At 39.8% G+C, this 21,163-nt stretch overlaps 1 protein-coding gene across 1 annotated transcript; it reads right to left on the bottom strand.

Annotated features, from left to right (window-relative positions):
• Positions 1 to 10,455: 10,455 nt before the first annotated feature.
• LOC144089057 (uncharacterized) lies at positions 10,456 to 19,744 on the bottom strand. The gene is made up of 3 exons (XM_077619873.1): positions 19,423 to 19,744; positions 14,559 to 14,645; positions 10,456 to 14,417 (listed from the first exon to the last, which is right to left on the bottom strand). Exon 3 carries the CDS (start codon positions 14,145 to 14,147, stop codon positions 12,360 to 12,362), a length of 1,788 nt encoding a protein of 595 aa, XP_077475999.1. The 5' UTR covers positions 14,148 to 14,417; positions 14,559 to 14,645; positions 19,423 to 19,744; the 3' UTR covers positions 10,456 to 12,359.
• Positions 19,745 to 21,163: the final 1,419 nt, after the last annotated feature.

The raw sequence follows: 21,163 nt of genomic DNA, 5'->3' as shown, positions 1-21,163 counted from the left end.
AAAAGAGGGGCAAAGGAAAATGCTAACAAGGACTGAAATAAATTAACGGCACATGGTTTGTGCAGCAGTAAGCAGAACTGAGATGATGGGTGAGTTCTCAGTAAATACAACTGGGTGAAAGAAGGGAAGGGGGAACCTCAGCACGTGAAGGCTTGGAGTGTGTTGTCTGAGAGCCATGTGCTGAGGCCAAGCGTGTGAGTGACACAGGCCGTTCACGTCATGCTATGAATCACAATGGTGGAGGCCCACTCCTTCATTAGCCACACAGACACAAAGTAGAGTTACAGCCAAAAAGATATTGTACACAAGCCTGCCCACTTGCTCACTTGGCTAAAATTAGACAAGGGAACTTGAAACTTACAAAGAGTTAAACACATACTTTACAAATACGGCCAATTGTAGGTAGCAATGTTGCTTATTCAATTAACACTTTACAGGGCAAGTGATCTTTACACATATTTAGACATCACATTATGTCCATGTAGGCCAAACACAATGCTTGATCTTGACAGTGATGTGGGGTGCTAAAGCCTATCCCGGCTGACTACCCATTGAGTGGGAATCAATTCCACCCTGTCCGCACTGAAGTCAGGCGAATGAACCACTACATCAGATGGCATATATAATACTATACAATAACTATATATTTTTCTCAAATGAATGAATATTTTAATTTTCAAAATGAAGAATTACATTCTGAATTAACGTAATGTTGAGAAAAACAAAAGTAATCAAATTGAAAAAGTAAACTGGAGTATTTGTTTATTCTTTTTTTAAAATCATAGTTTATTGGCCAATGCAGATGTGATGTATACTGCACAACTGATTTGTATAAAAGTGATTTGTGACTTTTTTGTCGCTTTATTGAAAACACCCTTTTATATGAATTATAATGTTGCAATAGCTCTATTCAGATTGGGGGGAAAACATTTGGATATACTTTTCCCCCTCCTTAATACATTTCCTCGATATTGGATTGGTACTCGGAACTGGCATACGTATTCTCAAAATCAAGCGACTCGGCCGAGAAGTCACATGCAAAAATATGTCATATGCCATCCCTTGTTAACAACACAGGAGCTTTTACTTACATGCCGTTAACACTGCAAGCACAAACAACAGATTGTATTGTAAATGCTCCACTTGCACCATTCTGTGCCCTTGGTGCCGTATGCGTGCATAAATGCACGTCTGCAGTGCTGTGCTTTATGTAACTGGTAGTTTGGGGCCTAGAGAAGGTGTTACAGTAACACGTTGTGCACTGACTGCATGTGAGCAACAACTCACATGGGGCCTGCAGCTACCCCTCCTTCCTCCCCCTTCAGGTGTTTGGATTAGAGGAGGAAGGAATGAGCGGCGAGCAGGAGGAGGGGCCGTGGAGGGCATTACTGTGAAATCCTTCTGCTGCTGGCTCCAGCTTCATATTTTGATGAGTGTCACTTTTCAGGCTGCTTTAGGTGTCTACACTCATATGGTTTAATTAGCGTGTTTCCTCTGTTTTGAGTCCCTGAGTGCTCCATAATAAGAAACTGTGCCAAGCACATATGCGTGATCATTCTTCTGATTTAAATGGTTCATGTTTTATTAGGTAAAGCTGATAGACAGCAACAGCCCACTGTTTATGAGGTTATGGCTCCAGTAAGCCAACCTCTTTGTCTTTTATTATTATCATCCAATGACCTGGCAAAGAAACAGGAAGTCCACATCCACGTGCCTATTGTCTGTTTGTACCACAATATCAGCACTGCGATGTGGACTTTCTGGCCTTTGTTTATTCCAGTCAGAACAATTAAATATTCTTCAGCCTGATGGCAGAAAATACAAGAAACGTGTGTATCCACTTGTTGCCTTTCATGAAACAAAATGAGCCATGAATGCCTGTGAGAATATCAGTCTTATCTTCACATTCATCTCACACTGTGTAACACACTGTGAAAATTGAGAAACAATGGCTCATAGTGCTTTGTGAATGTAAATTTGCAGGGGGATAAACGGACCAGAACACAAGCCCACATGCTGCTCTACTTATTGTCACCCGAACCAGGCCGACACTAGACAGATGGATGGGCCTGTTGACATTAATCCACAGTATGAGGTAATGGAGTTAGCTTGTGTTTATTCACTGCTTCCCTGCCATTCCTGACTTACTGACTGACCTACTTAACCAGTAACTCACGTGGCACAAAAGCAAGCACACACACATTCCGTCTTTCCCAGAAGCTTATATAATAACATATTGTGTGTGCGTGCCTGTTGATCGAATGGCAGTTTTAGTTAAGTTTGTGTACTTGTTGCTCAATGGGAATGCGTTGTTTTACTGATTAAGCCATCTTCTCCCAGAAATATGCAAATGAGTTTGAATAGGCTTGTGTTAATTTAAAATTTATGAATTTATCCTGCACCCTTGTGGCCCTTGTGAGGATAAGGGGTTCAGAAAAGGAATGAATGAATGTATGCTTACGCAAGTGTTGGTTTGTGAAACCAACTCTTCTATGGGTAAACTAAGTATATGTGTAAAAATGTGTGGTCAAGATACAGTGTGTTTGATGGGGTAAAGAAAGAGGATGTGCAAACCACCTTGTACAGTCAGAAAAGTGCATTACCACTGCCCATGCACACTCCTTTAATTTACATTTCAGTTGCCACTTTTTGTCTTTTGTTGGCTCCTAAAATTGTATAACAGGTTTATTTTACGAACAAAATAAAAATGTCTCTTCCCATCATTGGGCCTTAACTATTCATGAGAATTCCCCTTTGACTTTCAGTGCAGTCTTTTGTTTCGTTTGTATTTTTGTTTTCTTCCAGCGATTCCAATCAACGGTAGATGTGAGAAAGACTTTCTGAGATGTGCTGTTTAGGCCAAAAATAACTTTAGCTTTGCCAGATGCACATGCAAACACATGCACACATGCAAAAATATCTTCTCACTCTAACAAAAGACTCAACCACAAATTACTAAGACATGAGCAAAAAAACTCTCATGTACTTCCCTTAAAACTCTCATATGCACAACCCTAATTCTCACGAAAAACACATTTAACCTATCTTACAACAATCCCCCAAAAATCATTTATCTTGCGTACCACGCCTCAATACCAAAACATCTTTCACAAAATAATCTTTCAGTTGTGCAAAAACAGTCAGCCACCCCACCAAAAGACCTCACACAAACAAATCCTAACACATACTAGTGACTTTCACACTTTCTAAAAAACGCTTACTCACCTCTACAGAATAATATTTCGGAGTAATAATGCCAAAAGTCATGTGGTTGGATAAGGAATTTCCCAATAACTCAAGAATGAATAATGGGATTATCTAACATGTGGGATATGTTTGTAATATGAAAGGAAAATGGTGATTAAGTTTGATGTTTTGAGGCCAAAGGTCACAGAAGTCTGAAAAGGTACTACAAAATAGCTGATGAACAAATAACGGGATAATAAGACTTGCAGAATAAGTACGTAATATGAAGCGGAAAAGGTGATTATATTTTAGGGTCAATCGGTCAAAGGTTCATAGGTGTCAGATGAAAGAATTTAGCGATTACTTTTTTCAAACTTAAAATGAGTGACCAGACTACCGAATATGGCCATACTTTGAATTTGTCTGTAGGTTGGGGTCTGTCTGCTTTCTCAAAGTACTCCTCTTGTTTTCTGTGTAATTTTTTTGTGACAGTGATAGTAAAAAAAGACGCATTGCTTTATTGCTTGTTATTTTTTTGCATTTACAATCACTATGCTTTCAATTAAATCAAAATATTTGGTACGCAGGACGCATTGTGCAATATTATGCCTGGTTGTTTTTCCACTATCCTTCAGCTGCTTATGTGGAAATGTAACCAATAACCCTCTTAGGGAAATGACCTAATGTTTTGCTTCTGAAAGATGTAGACTTACAGTCTTAAAGAAGTTGGACTAATGTCCAGAACCTCTTTGGTTTCATTCACCTCTTGCTTTCATGCCTGCTTTGACAACAGCTGGATAGAACTGGATGGCAAAGTAGGTCTGTGGGGCTTTGTGAGCACATATCGTTATGCTGTGACACACTCTGGGCTCGTGGGTGTGTTTGAGTTTGAACAACATGAGGCACAATAACAGACCAAAACGTGAGCTGAACATATACAGTGTCAATAAAGCTGTCATGCGCATGGACCACTTAATGCACAGCAGGCCAAAATATAACATTCTCTTGTTTCTCAACTGATTTTTCGATTCAAAAGCTCATGTGGAGTTTCGGTTGCCAAACTAGTTCTAAAGGTTATTTTTGTACAAATGTTGCTCGACTTTTTTTTCTCTTTTTTTTTAAATCACAGTATCTTTTTTAGATGAAATGTGCTAATTTAACCAGTTCTCTCTATTTCTGTAGCCATCAGTCAAGCTTGTGTGTCAATTTAATCAGGGATCATACAAATTTGCTTTGGTTATCAAAGGTTCTGTTATTGGAACCTAACCGTCAATTAAATTGCACTGTTTTTTAAAAAAAATAGTTAAATATTATGTAACTACGTAATCCTACTTGAATGTGTTTAAGTCCTATCCCCGCCCCTTACTCTCATTTTGCAGATTGTTAACTCTACCTCTGAAGAAATAAATTCCAAAGTTAACAAAGAACTACTTAGTCTTCTGGGAAAGAAATAATCTAGTATACTTTGAAGCAATTGTTTCTCACTTTCCAACCTAAAATTGTTTAAAATGAGGGATCACCTGAATTAATGCACAGAATGTGTACTATCGCCCTATACATGTGACACACTGACTTAACTGCCCTGCTTTCATAACGGAACGTTGTAGTCATCCACCCGCCATGGTGCACACTGAGCTGCTGCCAGCACCCCCCCCCCCCCCCAAGAGTGGCCTTTACATTCCATTTGAGGGAGAAAATAAAACTCACACCATCAATTGTTTCCTCCCTGCTTTCTGCTCATTCCATCTCTTTTATGTGTCATTTGTAGTGCTTCCTTAAAAGGCACCTTTGTTTAACTAACTGTGGAGGAAACACAAAATGTTGATTGATAACGGCTGTTCTAAAAAGGGGTCATCACAACGACATAACATTCCTGCTGCCGGCTGTTGGAATCAAAGGCAAGCGGGACACGTGACTGCGGTGTAGTCCGCTGTGTTGTGATCCAGCTGGCATTGTATATGGTCAGAATTCTTGGAGCTCAGACTAGATTTCCTATAAAGCACATCAAGGTGGGAAAAAAAGGGAAGGGGAGGAGAGTCTAGCAGACGTAGCCATCTTAGGAGGAGCCTATTTGACTCTTTCAGTGCCATTGACAAAGATAGACGTCCATTCATGTGGCTCTGTTCATCCTTGTGCTGTGAATTTAAATGGATTTATCCATTTGAAATGGATAAATGTTCATTCACCCTGGTTGGATGTCTGTTTCCGTCAATGGCAGTCTATGAGTTAAACATTTGGGATCGGTTGCTGCAGCCTCGTTTTGCTTCAAGAAATGACGCCCACTGCACCTATTTTTCCCATCACCCTACAATAGCACTGCCACAGTCCAACAGCTGTTTTATCAAGGGTAGGTTCACCCAAGCCTTTGGGGCGAAAAAAGTTACTTTGTGGACAGGGGAAAAAAAACAAGTGGGCCCTGACTGAAGTCATCGGGAGGGGTTGACCTACTTCTGATGCTTCTAGTATGCAGGTTTTGAGCAAGCTGAAAACTTAAAGTGTGGACTACTACTTGTAGTAGCAGTACAAGTATTACTATTAATAAATGTACAGTTTTCTGGGAGGAAAAATATATGGTTGCTGTATGGATGATGGCTGTTTTCGTATCACCGACCAATCCACATTATGCCACAGTGTGACTAGTTGGTCGAGAGAAGAGCAAAAATATTGTTTGCCATCAAAAAGTGTGTATAGTGGTATTCTTTGATTCTTTCTTAATGATAAAATTGTGTATTTCTGAGAAAACATTGTAAGTTGACCTACCAACAAGATCCACTTTGCACCCTGCCATTGTATTCAACCAGATAGGCAATCAGTGCTATATAAAGGGTTCAAGAGTTTTATTGAGTTTGTCATAACATTCACAAATGTTTTTTTGGAAGTGAAACTTTAAACTGAGGAATATTTGAAACACAAAGTAACCGCTGCTAATCTAATGAAGAACAACTTGAGATAATTGGCTTGCTTCGATCTAAGAAATAGTTGACACGAATTTGAAGGAAAGACAAAGATCAAACATTAAGCCATGGATTTCTTTCAAATGTAATTTAAAGCTTTCTTCTCCTTTTCTCTTCTTACTTTCTGATTTGCTGTTTAACAAGCAAAACACATTTATATATAAAAAAATAACAGTTACCTATTATGAAATTGGAATTTGCACAATCTCATTGGAACTAGTGAAGGTCTGCAAAGTGTCACTCCAATTTCAGATTTTCAATTTAAAGGACAAGCTGTTTTCTTGTTAATGTTGACTTGTTCTTGACCTCAATAATTAAAATCCCACTGTGATGGACAATTAAACATGAGTCATTGTTATAAATACACTTGCAAGACATATCATTTGCTTTGTTGGAGCACATTTTCATAATAATCCTGTGCGTGTTCCGCGTCCATATCAGTACTTTATCATTATGACACAAGTCTTGCTCTTTGATATATCTCGCCTGCCACTCCTTATGGATTCTTGACACCATATTGACAAACCACCACCCACACAGTGCATGCTCCATTACTGTGACTTTCCACAAGGTCACTGAGGTTGGAGCATTTCCAAAGTCAACAACAAGTATAGCACATGACCAACTGCCATTTCCGTGGAGCTCAGAGAAATATAAAAAACATTTTGCATTCGATCACGGGTATTTGCCTTGCAAAAGCCGACTGACTTGAATGATACATTTTTTTCCATAGAGCTATGAGCTGAAGATTGAATGTTTTTTTTTCCCTAGAAAAAGTCTGTTTTTGTCTGTATCTTGTGTGGCTGTAATACACAACACGTGACCACTGACCTAATTTTCAGCCACGGATGAGGAATTGAAAACAAAAACATTGGCAAGTGAGGCTAATTTGCCATGAGTGAACCTTCTTCTAATATATATATATATATATATATATTTGAGCGCATGTATGCATGAATGTATACATAGGCACACACAGCACCTTCCAGGGCCCCTACTGGAATCAAAACAAACATTCCACACGCACCCAGCCCTGATCTCTGGGTAACAGAGGCAGCAATGTTACTCAACTTTAACTACAGGTTGCATAGCAGCAAGGGTATTGTGTAATATTTTCAACATGCTTTCCAACCTACACAGCAGGTGTTTTTCTTCCTCATTGAAAGTTTTCAAACACACACATAACACAGTACTAAGAGAGAATTTTAGTCCCACACAATAAAAAATATTAGAAGAAAATAATTAAATTAACAGATTATGAGATTAATGTCGTAATATTACAAGAATAAAGTTACATAATTTTACATACTCTACATAATTTGTAAGGATAAAACACAGTTTTATGACTTGATGTAACTTTACATAATAATATGAGACATAGCAGTGCGATATGAATCTGATCTTAATTTCTATATATATTTGTGTGAGCATCACATGTGAATATTACAGATGAAAACTCACATATATGAGCACAAAAGCCATTTTCATGACATCATAATTTGACCAAACTCAGAACTACTCACTTAACGGCATGTTTTCATAATCAGTCACCTCATAAATCGATTAATTTATTTTTAGGTAGGTATGCATTTTATATCTCTCTAAGCAAGTTATAATATGCCCCCGACACCTTTTCTGGGAAATAATTGAAATCAATTTTTCATAATGCATGCTTGGTACATCAGTCGTAAAGGGAGTTAGGGGCTGCAGGTCAACAATGACTTCTCTCCTCTCACGTGTTTATGTGAGTGTTCGTGCAAACCTGACCGAAAGAGATTGATGTAATATGGGTGTGAAAAGTTGGTGGCAATTTGGCTAGTGTTATGATGTTCATTGTGGGTGAGGGGATGGCGGTCATATGCAGGGTAGATCACTCCCTGGTCCGGAGCTATTCAGGCTGCCGGCTGACTCAATGTGACAGGAGCAAATGCAATGTGTCATTATTCTCCTTTTGCAATGAGGCAAACAAAAGTGTAACAAAAGTTAAAGTCTCATCTCTATCAATGATCATGCTTTAAAGATGTTTGCTTTATATTTTGTCAAAGTGGACCTGTTTTTCCAACTCATTGGCTACCATTGATGGCAATCCATTCATCCGTCGCTTCTCATCCTTCTGCAGTGATTTGAAAGTAGTTTATCACTTGAAGACATCTATAAACATTTTTATAAGCCATCAGCTCCAATCGACAGTGAAATGCAAACAGTGCAAATGGATTGGACGTCTATCGCTGTTAATGGTAGCTGACGACTTAAATAGAATGCTCAAATTCCAACAGATCATAATGGGACATGATCAGATTTCCCTTGTTGTAATTGCGTGAAGTTATATTATTTCAGCGTTAGATAACCTTAAAATGTCTATGAGCGAAGAATAGACCAAATAGGCCATAACTTCAGTTCTCTCTGTACTTATGTCCCAAATGTACTTTTGTTATAGTGGCTTGTTTGTTAGGTGCTATTATATTTGAGCGCCTGTATAGACAAATTATATACGTGTTTCTACTTTGTACTTGGCCAGTATAAATTTTGATTCTGTCTGCTCTATGCAGTATTGATGTACCTTTAAAAAAATCATTCATGTGTATTATGTAATATGTCATACGGTATATACAGTACAGCATGGCATACATACTGCCCATGCGTGATATTCCTGCTTAATGTAAATCTATTTCTGTGCGGGTCACTTTGCAAGCTACACGTGACCTGCAATAAGTTACCCACTATACAGGAAAGGGAAATCCCTAATCTTGTGACTTGAACGGGACATGGATGTGCAGAATTATAGAAGATTTCAAACATCCTAATACTGAATACATTTCAGAGTCTCTCTGGTTTTGTGATTCTAAGCAGTTAAGAATTTCCCTTAAGCTGTAGAGAGGGACCAGGTAACGTGAGATCCTTATTTTCCGCTCTGTTTACCATGAGCATCTTTGCCGTAGGAGATCAACAAGAATGGCACGGAAGGAACCAACCTCCATCAATCTAACCACTAGCGTCCCCCCTCCATGGTAATTCTTCTGTACCTCTCTTCTCCCTTCCTGCACACGTTGACCTACTTTCCTTTTGACCTGCTTATGCAAACTACTGTGTAGTTCACATTTAGTCTGGAAACTAGAGGATGCAATAAAATCCTGCTGCTTGCAGAAGATATTTATGTGCTATCAGACAGTTTATGGAGTTTTCCTTTTATATGTGTGTTTGTTGAATATGATTTGAAGCATTGGGAAGGGCATTGATGCGTCAACCTCAAAGAGGTGCTTTGTTTGCAGGCTTAGATGGAGGTCGTGGTTACTCCCTCTCGCTCTTGTTTCCTGCTCTTGCTCCCTCCCTTCTTCCAACAGTCAGCCCCCCCTTTGCCCTTTTTGTTGCTACTAACATGACCTTGTTTTGGTGCATGGCATGGTTTAGGAAAAAGCAGGAGGAACAAAATTTAATAAATTCCCACTACATGAACCTGCTTGGAAATCTGTTTGTGCTTCACTTATTGGCTGTCATTGACAGAAATAGACGTCCAATCCATTTGATCTGGTACTGAATATAAGTCTACTAGTGATAAACTCCTTTAAATTGACAAGAGGATGAAAAGAGCGATTGATTGGATGTCTATCGTTGTCAATGAAACTGAGAGATAATATTATTCAAACCCGTTTACAATGGTCAGCTCTTGAATATTTCTTGAATGTTTCTATATTCTATTCATCCACATGCAATGTGGTAATATTAGCCATAATAAAAATATGTGGGCTTTTCCTTTGTTAAGACAAAGACTATCACTGGGCATGGACGTTGGCAGCAGCAACCAAAGGCTCATTGTAGCTTCCCACTGCTTTGAGCACATCTCAGTGATGACTCACCTTCTTTGGTTGCATGTTTTGCTTACAACCGGCTAAGTTTATGTTATGTCTGTTGAAAACGTTTCATGTGCAAGCCTTCACCAAGTAAAGAAACATTTATGTAGCTTCAGATTGAAATGATTTAGTGCAACTACTAGACATAATCAATCACATCAATAAAGGCTCTTTTATGTTAAGTTTAACCATGCAATGGATTGATTGCATCACTTTTAATGGGAAATATATTTTTTCAAGGACACCTCTGCTATTTTTTAGGCATAAAATAAATGTATTACTGTATTATTAAAAACAACTGGGCAACTGCTACCCTTTTGAGGAAAGATGAATTCCAATTCCATGACTTTGCTGTGATTGTGCAACGAATGTGGGTGGTATAGAGCAACCTAATTTTGAGACAAAACTAAAAACCTCAAATATGACAACGTTTCTGAGTTGTAAAACCCTTAAATAACATGCTCAAATTCGATTTGTTCAACATTCTTATTTATTTCTTTTTAGATCTTGAAATGCTCCCATCTTCGTTAGTGTTTTTCCATACATTTTCACATCAAAAGGAACAATGATGTAGATGAACCAGAATAACTGCCACCTATCTTGAAATACCACTTGTCGGTTTCCTTTTGTCTCCCAGGTGTCTTTTTCATAAAACCATCACCAAAATCACAAACATTACTGATTACACACTTGAAAAGAGGGAGGGTAGGGCATGGGAAGTATGAACATGTCATCACTGTTAATAGAAAAACGACAGTACTGGGAACAGAACAACACCTCGATGGTGAAAGGGTATAAAACCAATGAAAAAGAAAAACATTACAGTGTGGCTTGAGTGTAAGGGAACTTTACATTTATACACAAGTGCCAAAAAGCCTAACATGGTACATATACATCTGTTTAACTTGGATCCAAGGCGGGCCACATGCATGATCTTCGCAGTAGCGCTAAATCGTGTGGATCTTTTTATTCTTCAACTGTCAATTATAAGAAATAGACGTCCAATCCACTTGCACTGGGTGGGTTGGCAGTGAATGAATGAAATTTCATTCGCTGTCACCCTCCCAGTTCAAACGGAGTGGATGCCTATCGTTTTGCCAATGCCAGCTAATGTATTAATTTTAAGTAAGCAAACCATTCTTTGGTTAAATTTGAATTCCAATGCTTATCATCAATGAGAGCATGTTTTAACCTGATTGCAATAAATGCCAACATCACAGTTCAAAATGAAAATTGCTGTGGATCTCTTTTGAAGTTCTATACACGTACTGTCTATGTTCCTGTGGGCTTTTTATACAGTAATGGGCAAGTGGAAAAGAGGGAAATAAATACATTGGGCCAGTGAATTGTGACAACAGATATGGTTCATAAAGCTCAAATAAACTAAAGGCTTACAGCCTGCAGCATATTTAAAGGCTGGTTATAGGTTAAGAAATCCAAACATTATAATGAGGCACTCGCCCCAGAAACCAAAATGTTCTCCATTCAGTGCTGTTGGCTTTCCAAACGGGACAGCCAGTTCTGTGTAAACAGGTCATCAACAAATGATTAATGCTAAAGCTTAACAATCAAGAAAGAGGCATTTCGATTTGAGTGGATCCTGTAGCAAGAGCAGACAGTGTGGCCGTACAGTAATTTTATTCCGATTTCTGAAAGGATGGTAATTTCAAAATCCTTTACCGTTCCAGATTTGTATTCAATTTCTTGTAAAATATATATTTAAGAATAGATACATATATTCCTATATCGCAGTAATATACAAAACAAGTGCTTAAAAAATAAACATGATGCTGATCTTTTGTGAAATAAGAGGGGAGAATATGGATCATAGAGGTAGGGTGTGCGAAGAGGTATGGAACTCAAATTTTTTTGTGATGGTGTGAAACTTCTTTGGTCAAGGGAACATTTGTAAAAGTTTGCATTTCATTCGAATTAAGGCATATGCAGCCAAACATGCTTGTGTGCATTCAGATATGTGGCATGTTTTTTCCATACTGATAAAGCTTGAGACTGATTGTTTTACATTCTACTTTTGATTCAATTGTGTTTTGTGTCCGTTTCATGCTGTGAAGTAATTGTCAAGAAAAAGAAAGAAAACCCTGCAGTTCCATTCCTCTTCTCATCGAATAAAAAAGTGCTTCTGTTGGTATGGAGAGAATGTAAGAAATGACAAATCTGTACAATATATACAATTATGATACAATCCTGCAAGTCGAAAAGTCCAGCCTTTTTGGTGACATTTAAAATAGTCCAACGTCATGTACCAAGGGCATTAGAGGATAACAGGAGTCAAAGGCATGTGCGGCTGGATAATGTGACAAAGGAGAAACTGTCTTGGAGAAAGTTCAGCTGTGACCAAATTTGAAATGGCCTATTCTTGCCTCTTATTCCGCCATACACCCGTCTCCTTTTTGCCATCAGGTTTGCTTGTGCCCTCCTCGTCCGATGCTGTCAGGTACATGGTACCAGCTGGGGTTTCTCTCTGAATGTTCTGTTGTGGTGACAGTGATAAATAAGGATGCTGAGGAAGAGGTGGTGATATGGCAGAGGGAGGTGTAGTTGGGGACTCTTGTCCAGAGCAATGGCCTCCTCTGCTCCCAGAGCTTATGGCCCGATGTTTAAGCCTGAGTTTGTGGGGTAACGCCGTGCCCTTCACCTCCCCCTGGGTATCTCGGCTTTGGGTCTGAGAGTAGCTCTGCTGAGGGGAGGCAGGCTCCTGCATTCTGATGAGAAGCTGCTTGTGGTATTTGCCTGAGCAAGATGAGGAAGGTGACTCGTCATCATCAGTGGATGCCTCTTTGTCAGAACTCCTTGGATCCCCGTCACTAGAAGATGTTTCTTTCATAGAGGAGATTGACTGGACTTGGTAGTAAGCATCGTTTGGGAAGTCGCACTCAGTCTGAGCAGTGGGTGGCTCCTCATCTTGGGAAATAAGATAGGAAGGAGGCTGATGGTGGTAGAGATGGGATTGGTTGACGTCCACGTGTTGGTGGATATACTTTGTCGGCAAATGGGACACCTGCTGCTCCTGCAGGGTCTGTTGGAGAGATTGGAAATTACTGTAGACTTGCCTCTCTTCAGCTTCACTCTGACTGAGCTCGGATGAAGTGGAGTCTGGTGTTTTGTTCTCAAGTGGTCTCATCACCTCGACAAGGGGATCGGCAGAGCTCTCTGCAAAGGACTGGTACTGACTGTTACTTTTGTTCTGCTTCTGTATACCGATATCTTGGGACCGTGTCAAGCTCTCCACAGGATAAGAGGCACTACTGGGACCAAAGAGAATTACGCTTGTCTGGGCAGCCGGTGGTTGAGGGGCAAGCTGGTTATTGATATTGGAAATAGGGTCTGGATGGGGTTGTTGTTGGTGGTGAAGCTCCTGCTGCTGGCCATGATAAACGGCCTCCATCTCCTGAGAATGCTGCTGGAGTTTGTGATGAGTGGGTACATTGCCCAGACCACGATGAATGTTAAAGATGATCTGGGTGCTAGTGCCATTGGCAATATCCATCTCTAGCCTATCACCTTCTTGCTTGATCTCAAAGGGAATTGGCTCCGGGCTGTCTCTGGAGGAGCCATCAGACATGTCGGACAGGGAATCGCGGGGCGAGTATAACACTTGCTGCCTGTGTCCCGCGTTGATCCCAGACTGCTCAGTTTCGGAAGAGTCCGAATTTATCATCACCTGAGAACTGCTTGAATACCCGCTCGAGTAGTACTGAGAAGATGAAGACGAGGAACCATCATTTCCGGTGCTGTTTTTTTCTTCAATCTGCTGAGTCTTTTCAATGTAAGAGGCAGTGCTTATAAGGCCAAAGCGCAACTTCAGTTGGAGAAGCTCACTCTTGAGCCTAACGTTCTCACCGTTAAGTGCGATGACACGGTTCTCTAAAACCATATCATTAAGGCGCCTTTTTTCACGGGAGCGCTTAGCTGCCTCGTTGTTCTTGCGTCGTTTCTCCCAATAAGAGGCATCTTTCTTCTCATCTGAAATGAATTCACGTTTGCGTCTGCAAGCCATATTGGGTTTGGATTTCATGATACGCCCCAAGCGAGACGGTGTCTCTTGAAGAGGAGGCATGGACTCTTCATAAGTAGAGAAGGTCTCAAGGCAGTTTATGTTACTTCCTGAGTTATTGAGAACTGAATTCAGATTTTCCATTCTGGTATAGTGGTTGCCAGTTTAAAATGGACACTGGTCAATACAACAGGTCAGTGACAAAGGTGAGTGAACACCTTTCAAAGCTCCTTGTTCAGCTTGATCGGGCTATTTATTCTCAATTCAGGTATGACGGAGGGAACCCGAGTCCCCAACTTTGCCAAGAAGGTTGCGAAGAGTTGGAGCTCAGCATTAGACAACCTCATCTATCCACTTGTAACTTTGTGTGAAGTGTTGTTATAGGAATCCTGGCTCCTTATTAAGACAGTGAATCTGGAAATGAACAACAAAAGCAAATTGTATAAGAACAAGTGGATGATATATTCTTTAATCATGGCACACTGACCTAAATATAAAATATTGACAAAGATATGAATCCAAACAGAAGCAAGTAGGTCTATCAGTCTACTGTACCTTAGTGCACCAGTCTCTTGGGGAATCTTGCCCACTTTTACTCTCTCCTTCCTCTGCTCTTCCAGTCTATGATCTCAAAGTTGGAATCTGCAGAGAAAAATAAAACAGAACAAATAATGTAATTATTTTAGTTAACTCATTGGTTGACGCCGCTAGATATCTAATCTATTTAAAATGGGAGTAATGGCAGTGAGTGAATGTCTACTAGTGACAAATTCATTTCAATTCCCACCAATAGAATGAAAAGAACCACATGATTGGATATTTATCATCATCATCATCATTAACTTTCTAGTAGATATGCAGGAAATAATCAAAATTGTGCCCTTTAAAAAAAAATCCTGTTGTTTTCTGTTCCATTTGATGAATATTCTAAGTCACTTTTGCCTTAGCATGTCTGGCAGTGTCCCATTGTAACCAATGAGAAATAGTTTGACCACACTGTCTGACCTCTGTGCTCCCTTATTGATCTGCTCTGTCTGACCCTTGATGCTTAGCCCGACATTTTGACTTTTGTGATGTAATGTGGTCAATTGGGTTTATTGAAAGACTGATTGCCCAATTTTTTTATCTCGTAAAACCATGTGAGCTTTGCATTATGCATCATTAGTACACAGACATATACGTATATGAAAGAAATAATGTACACCAAGCGTTACAATCTGAGAGCTCAAATTGGAATTGGGTGAAAGGGTGAATCAATGAGAGGCTTTTTGAATTCTGCAGGAACAGCATAGCTGCCAATTCCCAGGAAAATCTTTATGAGTAAACTCTACAGAGAATTGAGCACACGCACACAGGAATGTGGCAGCATTCTTCACCAAAACAACTCAATGCCAAATCAATGATGCAGGGAGAGCAGATAAGACAGACAAAGGCAAGCAACCGGTGCAAGGCAAGGACAAATAAGAGACCGGGGCATGAGATTGTGAGGTATAAATGCATGCGTGTGTAAATATAGGGCAAGGGCCCCTGGAAAGAAAGAGTTAGGGACAGAGACAGGACTAACACAGCTTGGTAACATTTACTAAAATTAAACATGAGGATGGGTACGGTAACTCATTGGACGTCATTGATTGCGAAATATGTCTAATCGTGTCACAAACTCATTCAGAGAGTTTTCATTTACTTTTTACCAAATGCATTGCTGAATGTCTATTATTGCCAATTTCACTCAAAGAATGTCAATTTAAATATACAAACCACCTTATAAGTTTGTTTTGGGTCATGTAGGCCTACATGTATGGTAGTTGTATACCAAATGTGAAGTCTGGAATATAAAAAGTTGAATGAATTAAAAAAAAAACATAATGAAAATGTCCCCAGGCATCGTTTATATGTTATAATATGTTTCCACATCACAGCTGCAAAGCCTAAAAAAGGCATAAAAGGCATTACTGTGACATCAGAGGTATTTTGCTGTCTGTGGAAAATGTTAGTTCACATCTGCTTTCCCTGGTTACTCTGATGGTATTACATGATTTCAAATTAATCTCATCATCTAATCTCAATAGCTATCTAAAGTATTTTTTTGTGAATGACCTTACATCATTATGTAATATTAGAAACAATCATATATATATACATATTTTTTTCTTTTAAATTGATTTTTCCCCCCTAAAACCAGACTAGGTCAAATTTAGATGGAGCCGGTAAACTTGTTCCTATGTCTTTCTGGTTTGGACTGGAATCTTTTGCGTGGACCAATGGTTTGGGGTTATCCTCGTGAGCCTTTGACATGTGGCAGGGGTGAGACACAATGGAAAGAAACACGTTCCACAGCGTGTCCCACTGACCCAGAAAGTCCATGTGCCTTCACTGTACCGAATCTAGGTCATCAGAACTGCGTGACAAATACTGTAGCTGTGAGACGGAAGTGGAAATTGGACAAAGGGCAAACAAAGTGGAGGGAGGCTTAAACAAAATTAAAAAAAAAGAGTGTGCCAATGCTGATATCATAGAGGAGGGAGCAAGTGAACGCAAACATAGAAATGAAACAAAGAAGGAAAATTGAACAAAGGATGAGATGGTAGCTCGATAGAGGGAAAGAAATGGAGACTGCAAGCATGTTGGTATTGCATCAAGAGATGGAATGTGTCACCCCAGGAAAAGGGTGGTGGTGGGGTGGTTTATCAGAAATAAAATCTCCAAAATCAAATTTGTGTGACATGACCAAAAGCAGACTATTAGTTAGTGTTTTCTGAAATCAAAAGACATCAGTGTCTATGACATCACCGAGCCCTCTTGAGCTACATTAGTGAAAATCTATTATTGTCTCAGATTCAGCTCAAGCACCTCCTTTGTTTTTCTCTTGCTCATTCTCTGTTTTGACTCTTGTTAGGCAGAAATTGAAAGCAACTATTTAATTTGCATGAGTTACTGACAGTCATGGCTCAAATATACAAACGATTAGGCTAAAGCAGGCAAACCTGATTTGTTTCTCCAAATAAATGTCCATGACCTAGATCTCGCTTTCCAATTCATACACATCACGTGTCTCTGTGGCACTTGTGGAATGATAGCACAGTAAAAGAATCCAAGTTGCACTCATTCATGCAAACCACTGAACCCAAACCACCAGAGTCTAAATGTGGTAAAGCGTACTGGAAACAGTGGATTGAGTTCAACCCCTGCACGTGTTCCCATGGAGCATTTCAGGAAATAGGAGCAGGCTTAAAATAAAAGGCGCATGCTTCAAAAGAAGAGGAATGATGAAATAGTCCCCTCTTCCTAAAGAGGAGGGGGTTCATTACATGGCACGTGGTGTGAAGTTGGGGGTCGATGGTATGGGTGGGGTCTGTCTGAATTCCAAATCTGGGTGCAGACTTTTTAGCCACTCATGGAAAAAAAAACATGAAGGGATGGGGCGGTGGATAAAAAAATCTGAACGCCTGCCAGCTAGGTGGAGTCCTATCGAAACTGGATCCTTGTTCCAAGAACACGCAGCCATATCACCCCTCTCTCACTGGAAGAAGGAAAAAAAACCCGAGTGACTCCATCCATGTGTTTCACCAGTCACATGCGCTCCTTTGGTCTACTAAATGCTGTATTTCGCCTGTGCTTGCAGCAACAACCACAGAGCAATAACAAAGCACAGCACTCATCTTTTATCATCTCACATGTGCTCAGAAACCCATACAATAAATGTGCCCCACAATTCTCCAAATGACTTTTTACCATTAAACTTTTACTGGATTTAATGTCTATATATTTTATTGTTACTGATAATTTTTACTTTTTACAACTAGTCATGAGAAGCTTCATTTTTTTATCTAAAGCTCAATTTCTGATGACTGGTGAGGGTTCTATTGTTGTAAGGTGGTGCTGATACTGCTGCACTACCATGACTTTATTTTGCACCTCACCTAAGCGGCACCCCCTCCCACAGGAGTGATGTGACCTACATTTATAACTGGCATGGAGACCCACTCTACGCCACCTAGTTGGCAGTGACCACACCAGGAAATAGAGAGAGACAGAATAGACAATTCGCTAGTTGCATAACAAGCTCCCAAAACAGAAGATTCTAATTTATTAATTTCTCTTAATATTCATCAGTGTTAAAAATGCAGATTTCACTTTGATTAGGTACATTGCTTAATGTGCGTCATGTCTCAGCCCATGCTTTGAATGGCAAATGAAGACTTATTTTTAATGGTAAAGTATGATGATTAAAACTGGAGCATGACTTCAAAAAATAAATAAAGCAGCAAGGATATATGGGATATCCTAAGAATACACGTTTTGTAATTTCCTCCATAAACTAGGACTATCTGAATTCTAGTTTAATCCATTTTAGAATTATAATGTTTACGTTTTCATTTCTCTATCTATTATTAGTGTTAACACGCTGTGGTGGCATCTCTCACCGCAGTGACTTCTTTGTTATACTGTCAGATAAACGCATTCATGCGTATTTAGTAGAATCCTCATTTCACCAGCTACAATGCATTCCAAAACAACGACTCTACTCGTGAATCCATTTCAACCATGTTAATAGTGATCTTATCAGAATTGACCCACGTCTAACTGTGACCTACATTCGATCCAGATGTTCCACACCTCACCTTGCCGCTGGTTAACTTCACCCTTTCTTCCTCTATTTGTCTTTTTTTCGGCAGAACTCCCATTTTAAAGCAGAAAAAAAAGAAGATCCGAACGCGAATAGGAGGCAGGCGCTCCGGGCTCGATCGGGTCTGACTTTGCGCGTCCCACTTTGTATTGTTCTGGGGCGGCGACAGAAGGGTTAAACCGGAGGACCGCACACGCACAGCCGCGTTAACCTTTGCAAAGAGCATCTACACGTGACACGGAGAAGCGTGTCCACGGATCGCTCGACTTGTCTGCACGGACTAGCCTAAATTCCCGAGTCCAAATATAGGTCGCTTATCAGACTCAATCTAAAAAAAAATCACTATACCATCAAATAATTCAAAAATCAATTTCGCAGCAACCTATCTTATAATTATTAGAATTCACTATGTTATCTTCATTACTCGATGATCATTTGTAGCGGTAGTAGTAAAACAAGGAGTATGTATATTTATTGTTATCATTAGATTCTCCATTGTAGTGGTTGTATACAGTGCGCGCACTGTGTTTTGGGTGCGAGTGTAAAAGCAAACCTGAAGGATTTAATTATAAATGTATTTATCATTCTAAAATCATACCAAAACAGCACTTTCCTCAAAATATGTAGTCATCTACTGTTCTTCTCTCTTACAAACGACCCGCATATAATAGACAATGACATCTGGAATATTGCCACCCAAGGTCCAAAATAAGAAATCTCTGTTTTAAAAAAACACATAATTTGACACCAAAACACAGTCAGAGGCGATGAAATTTTCCAGATTGAACTCACCTAGTTGTCAGAATTATAGAATCCAGAATAAGCACCAATCCTGTGGTGCGTGCTGTTGTCTCATGCTCTCCTAAACACACCGTCCGGCACTTTGCACAACTCCAGCTCTCCTCAACGCAGGTATAAAGGAGGAGTTTGAACACAGTGAATCTTGTTTTCTAGAGCCTTGCTCAGGTCATGTTTGCTCCAATTCCTGCCTCTCTCTATTTCCCCTTCTCTCTGTCTAAATTTATGTTAGTAGGTCAGTTGTTGCATAACAGGACGCTTTGGGTGCCTAGTCACGTTTTTGTTTCTCTTCTAGTTCAGCCTCCTCTCTCTCTGTGCCTTCGAATCCTGTTGCAGAATGCAGCCAAGGGGGCCGGGCCAATGGGATGGAATGGGAGTGGGCTACAGCCTTTAAAACGCTGGTACAGTATGGTAGCCTTAATAAGGTTAGGGACTAGACGTGGAAACACGTGATGTATAAAAATAGATAGCTAAACAAACAAATAACAACATAAATAAATACATAAATGAAGGTCTCGATGCCTGTTAAAGTGTAATGCAGGTCATTCATCTTAATATCATGCTGCTGAAGCAGGTCTATTCTAGCCATAATAGTCTTTATTTCAACTTTAAAATTATAATAATTTAAATTCGACTTTTAGGTTACAACTGTCTGTGCATCAGAATACTTAGGATAAATAACTCAGTAGGATGTTTGGACAGTGTCTGATTTGAGAGAGATTATGCTTCATTCTTCGTTCCTCCACTGACCTGTAGTTAAACTGACCAATAACGAATTGAGCTTTGACCTGGTTCTGTGTGACACTACTTCAGCAGTGATGGGGTGTCAGTAACAGCAAGGCCTTTTCTCGCTGGCCAAAACCCTCTCAGTGACACTGACCTACATTTATGACCCAAATGGTAACAGTTCCATGAGTTTGTATCATTTCAGTCAGTTATCTCAATTCTGTTGCGTGTTTCTGGATTGCGGTGCTTCAGGAGCGGGTATATTTTTATCCAATTACATTTTTAAGTTAAAATATCATCTGGGCACCACTTTAGGAATCAGTAGACCTAGCAGATGGAATACATATTGGCGCTCAATAATGTCAGGATTTTTCAGTCCTCCGATTTGTTGCGGAAGATAAAACGTAGTTTTTCTGTTCTACTTTGCCTATAATATACTGTAAATGATAATCAGTAGCACCAGTGGGTGAGTGTTTTCTTTCCATTTGATATTTCTGTCATACCAATCATTATATGAATACTGATTTTATGTTACTTGGGACAGTTGCATGCTGCTGTATTGTACTTTTGGAATAGTGTTTCTGTTTTCTATAAATTTGACATGAATCAAGTCAAGTGAGTCCCCATTCAAGGACAAGTTGCCAATGACACCAATGCAGGCCCATTGCACAGAGAGGGGCCCGTGAAGTGACTGAATTAATGATTCCTTTGTGATACTAACGCAGACTGTTCCGAAGTTAATCTGATTGAGCCTGACACATTCAATGTTTCCCTTGTGTTTCTCCACATACTGTTGAATAACCCGGCTGGTATTGAAGCACATGGTGTGATTCAGCTCGATTACAAGCGAGAATGTCTAACATGCGGGCAGGCTTGAAGTGCGGAAATTGGGTTGCTATGGTGCAACAACTCGACCGAAGAGTTGGACTTAAATGCATCCCGAATAATTGACAGGCCATCAAACATGGTTGCATTGCAGGAATGGGTGGTCCACACAGTGCATTGGGAT

Source organism: Stigmatopora argus, chromosome 14, assembly GCF_051989625.1.
Source record: "Stigmatopora argus isolate UIUO_Sarg chromosome 14, RoL_Sarg_1.0, whole genome shotgun sequence".
NCBI lineage: Eukaryota > Metazoa > Chordata > Actinopteri > Syngnathiformes > Syngnathidae > Stigmatopora > Stigmatopora argus.
Note: the sequence above shows the minus strand (reverse complement) of the source record. Positions and strands in the feature narration are given on the sequence as shown.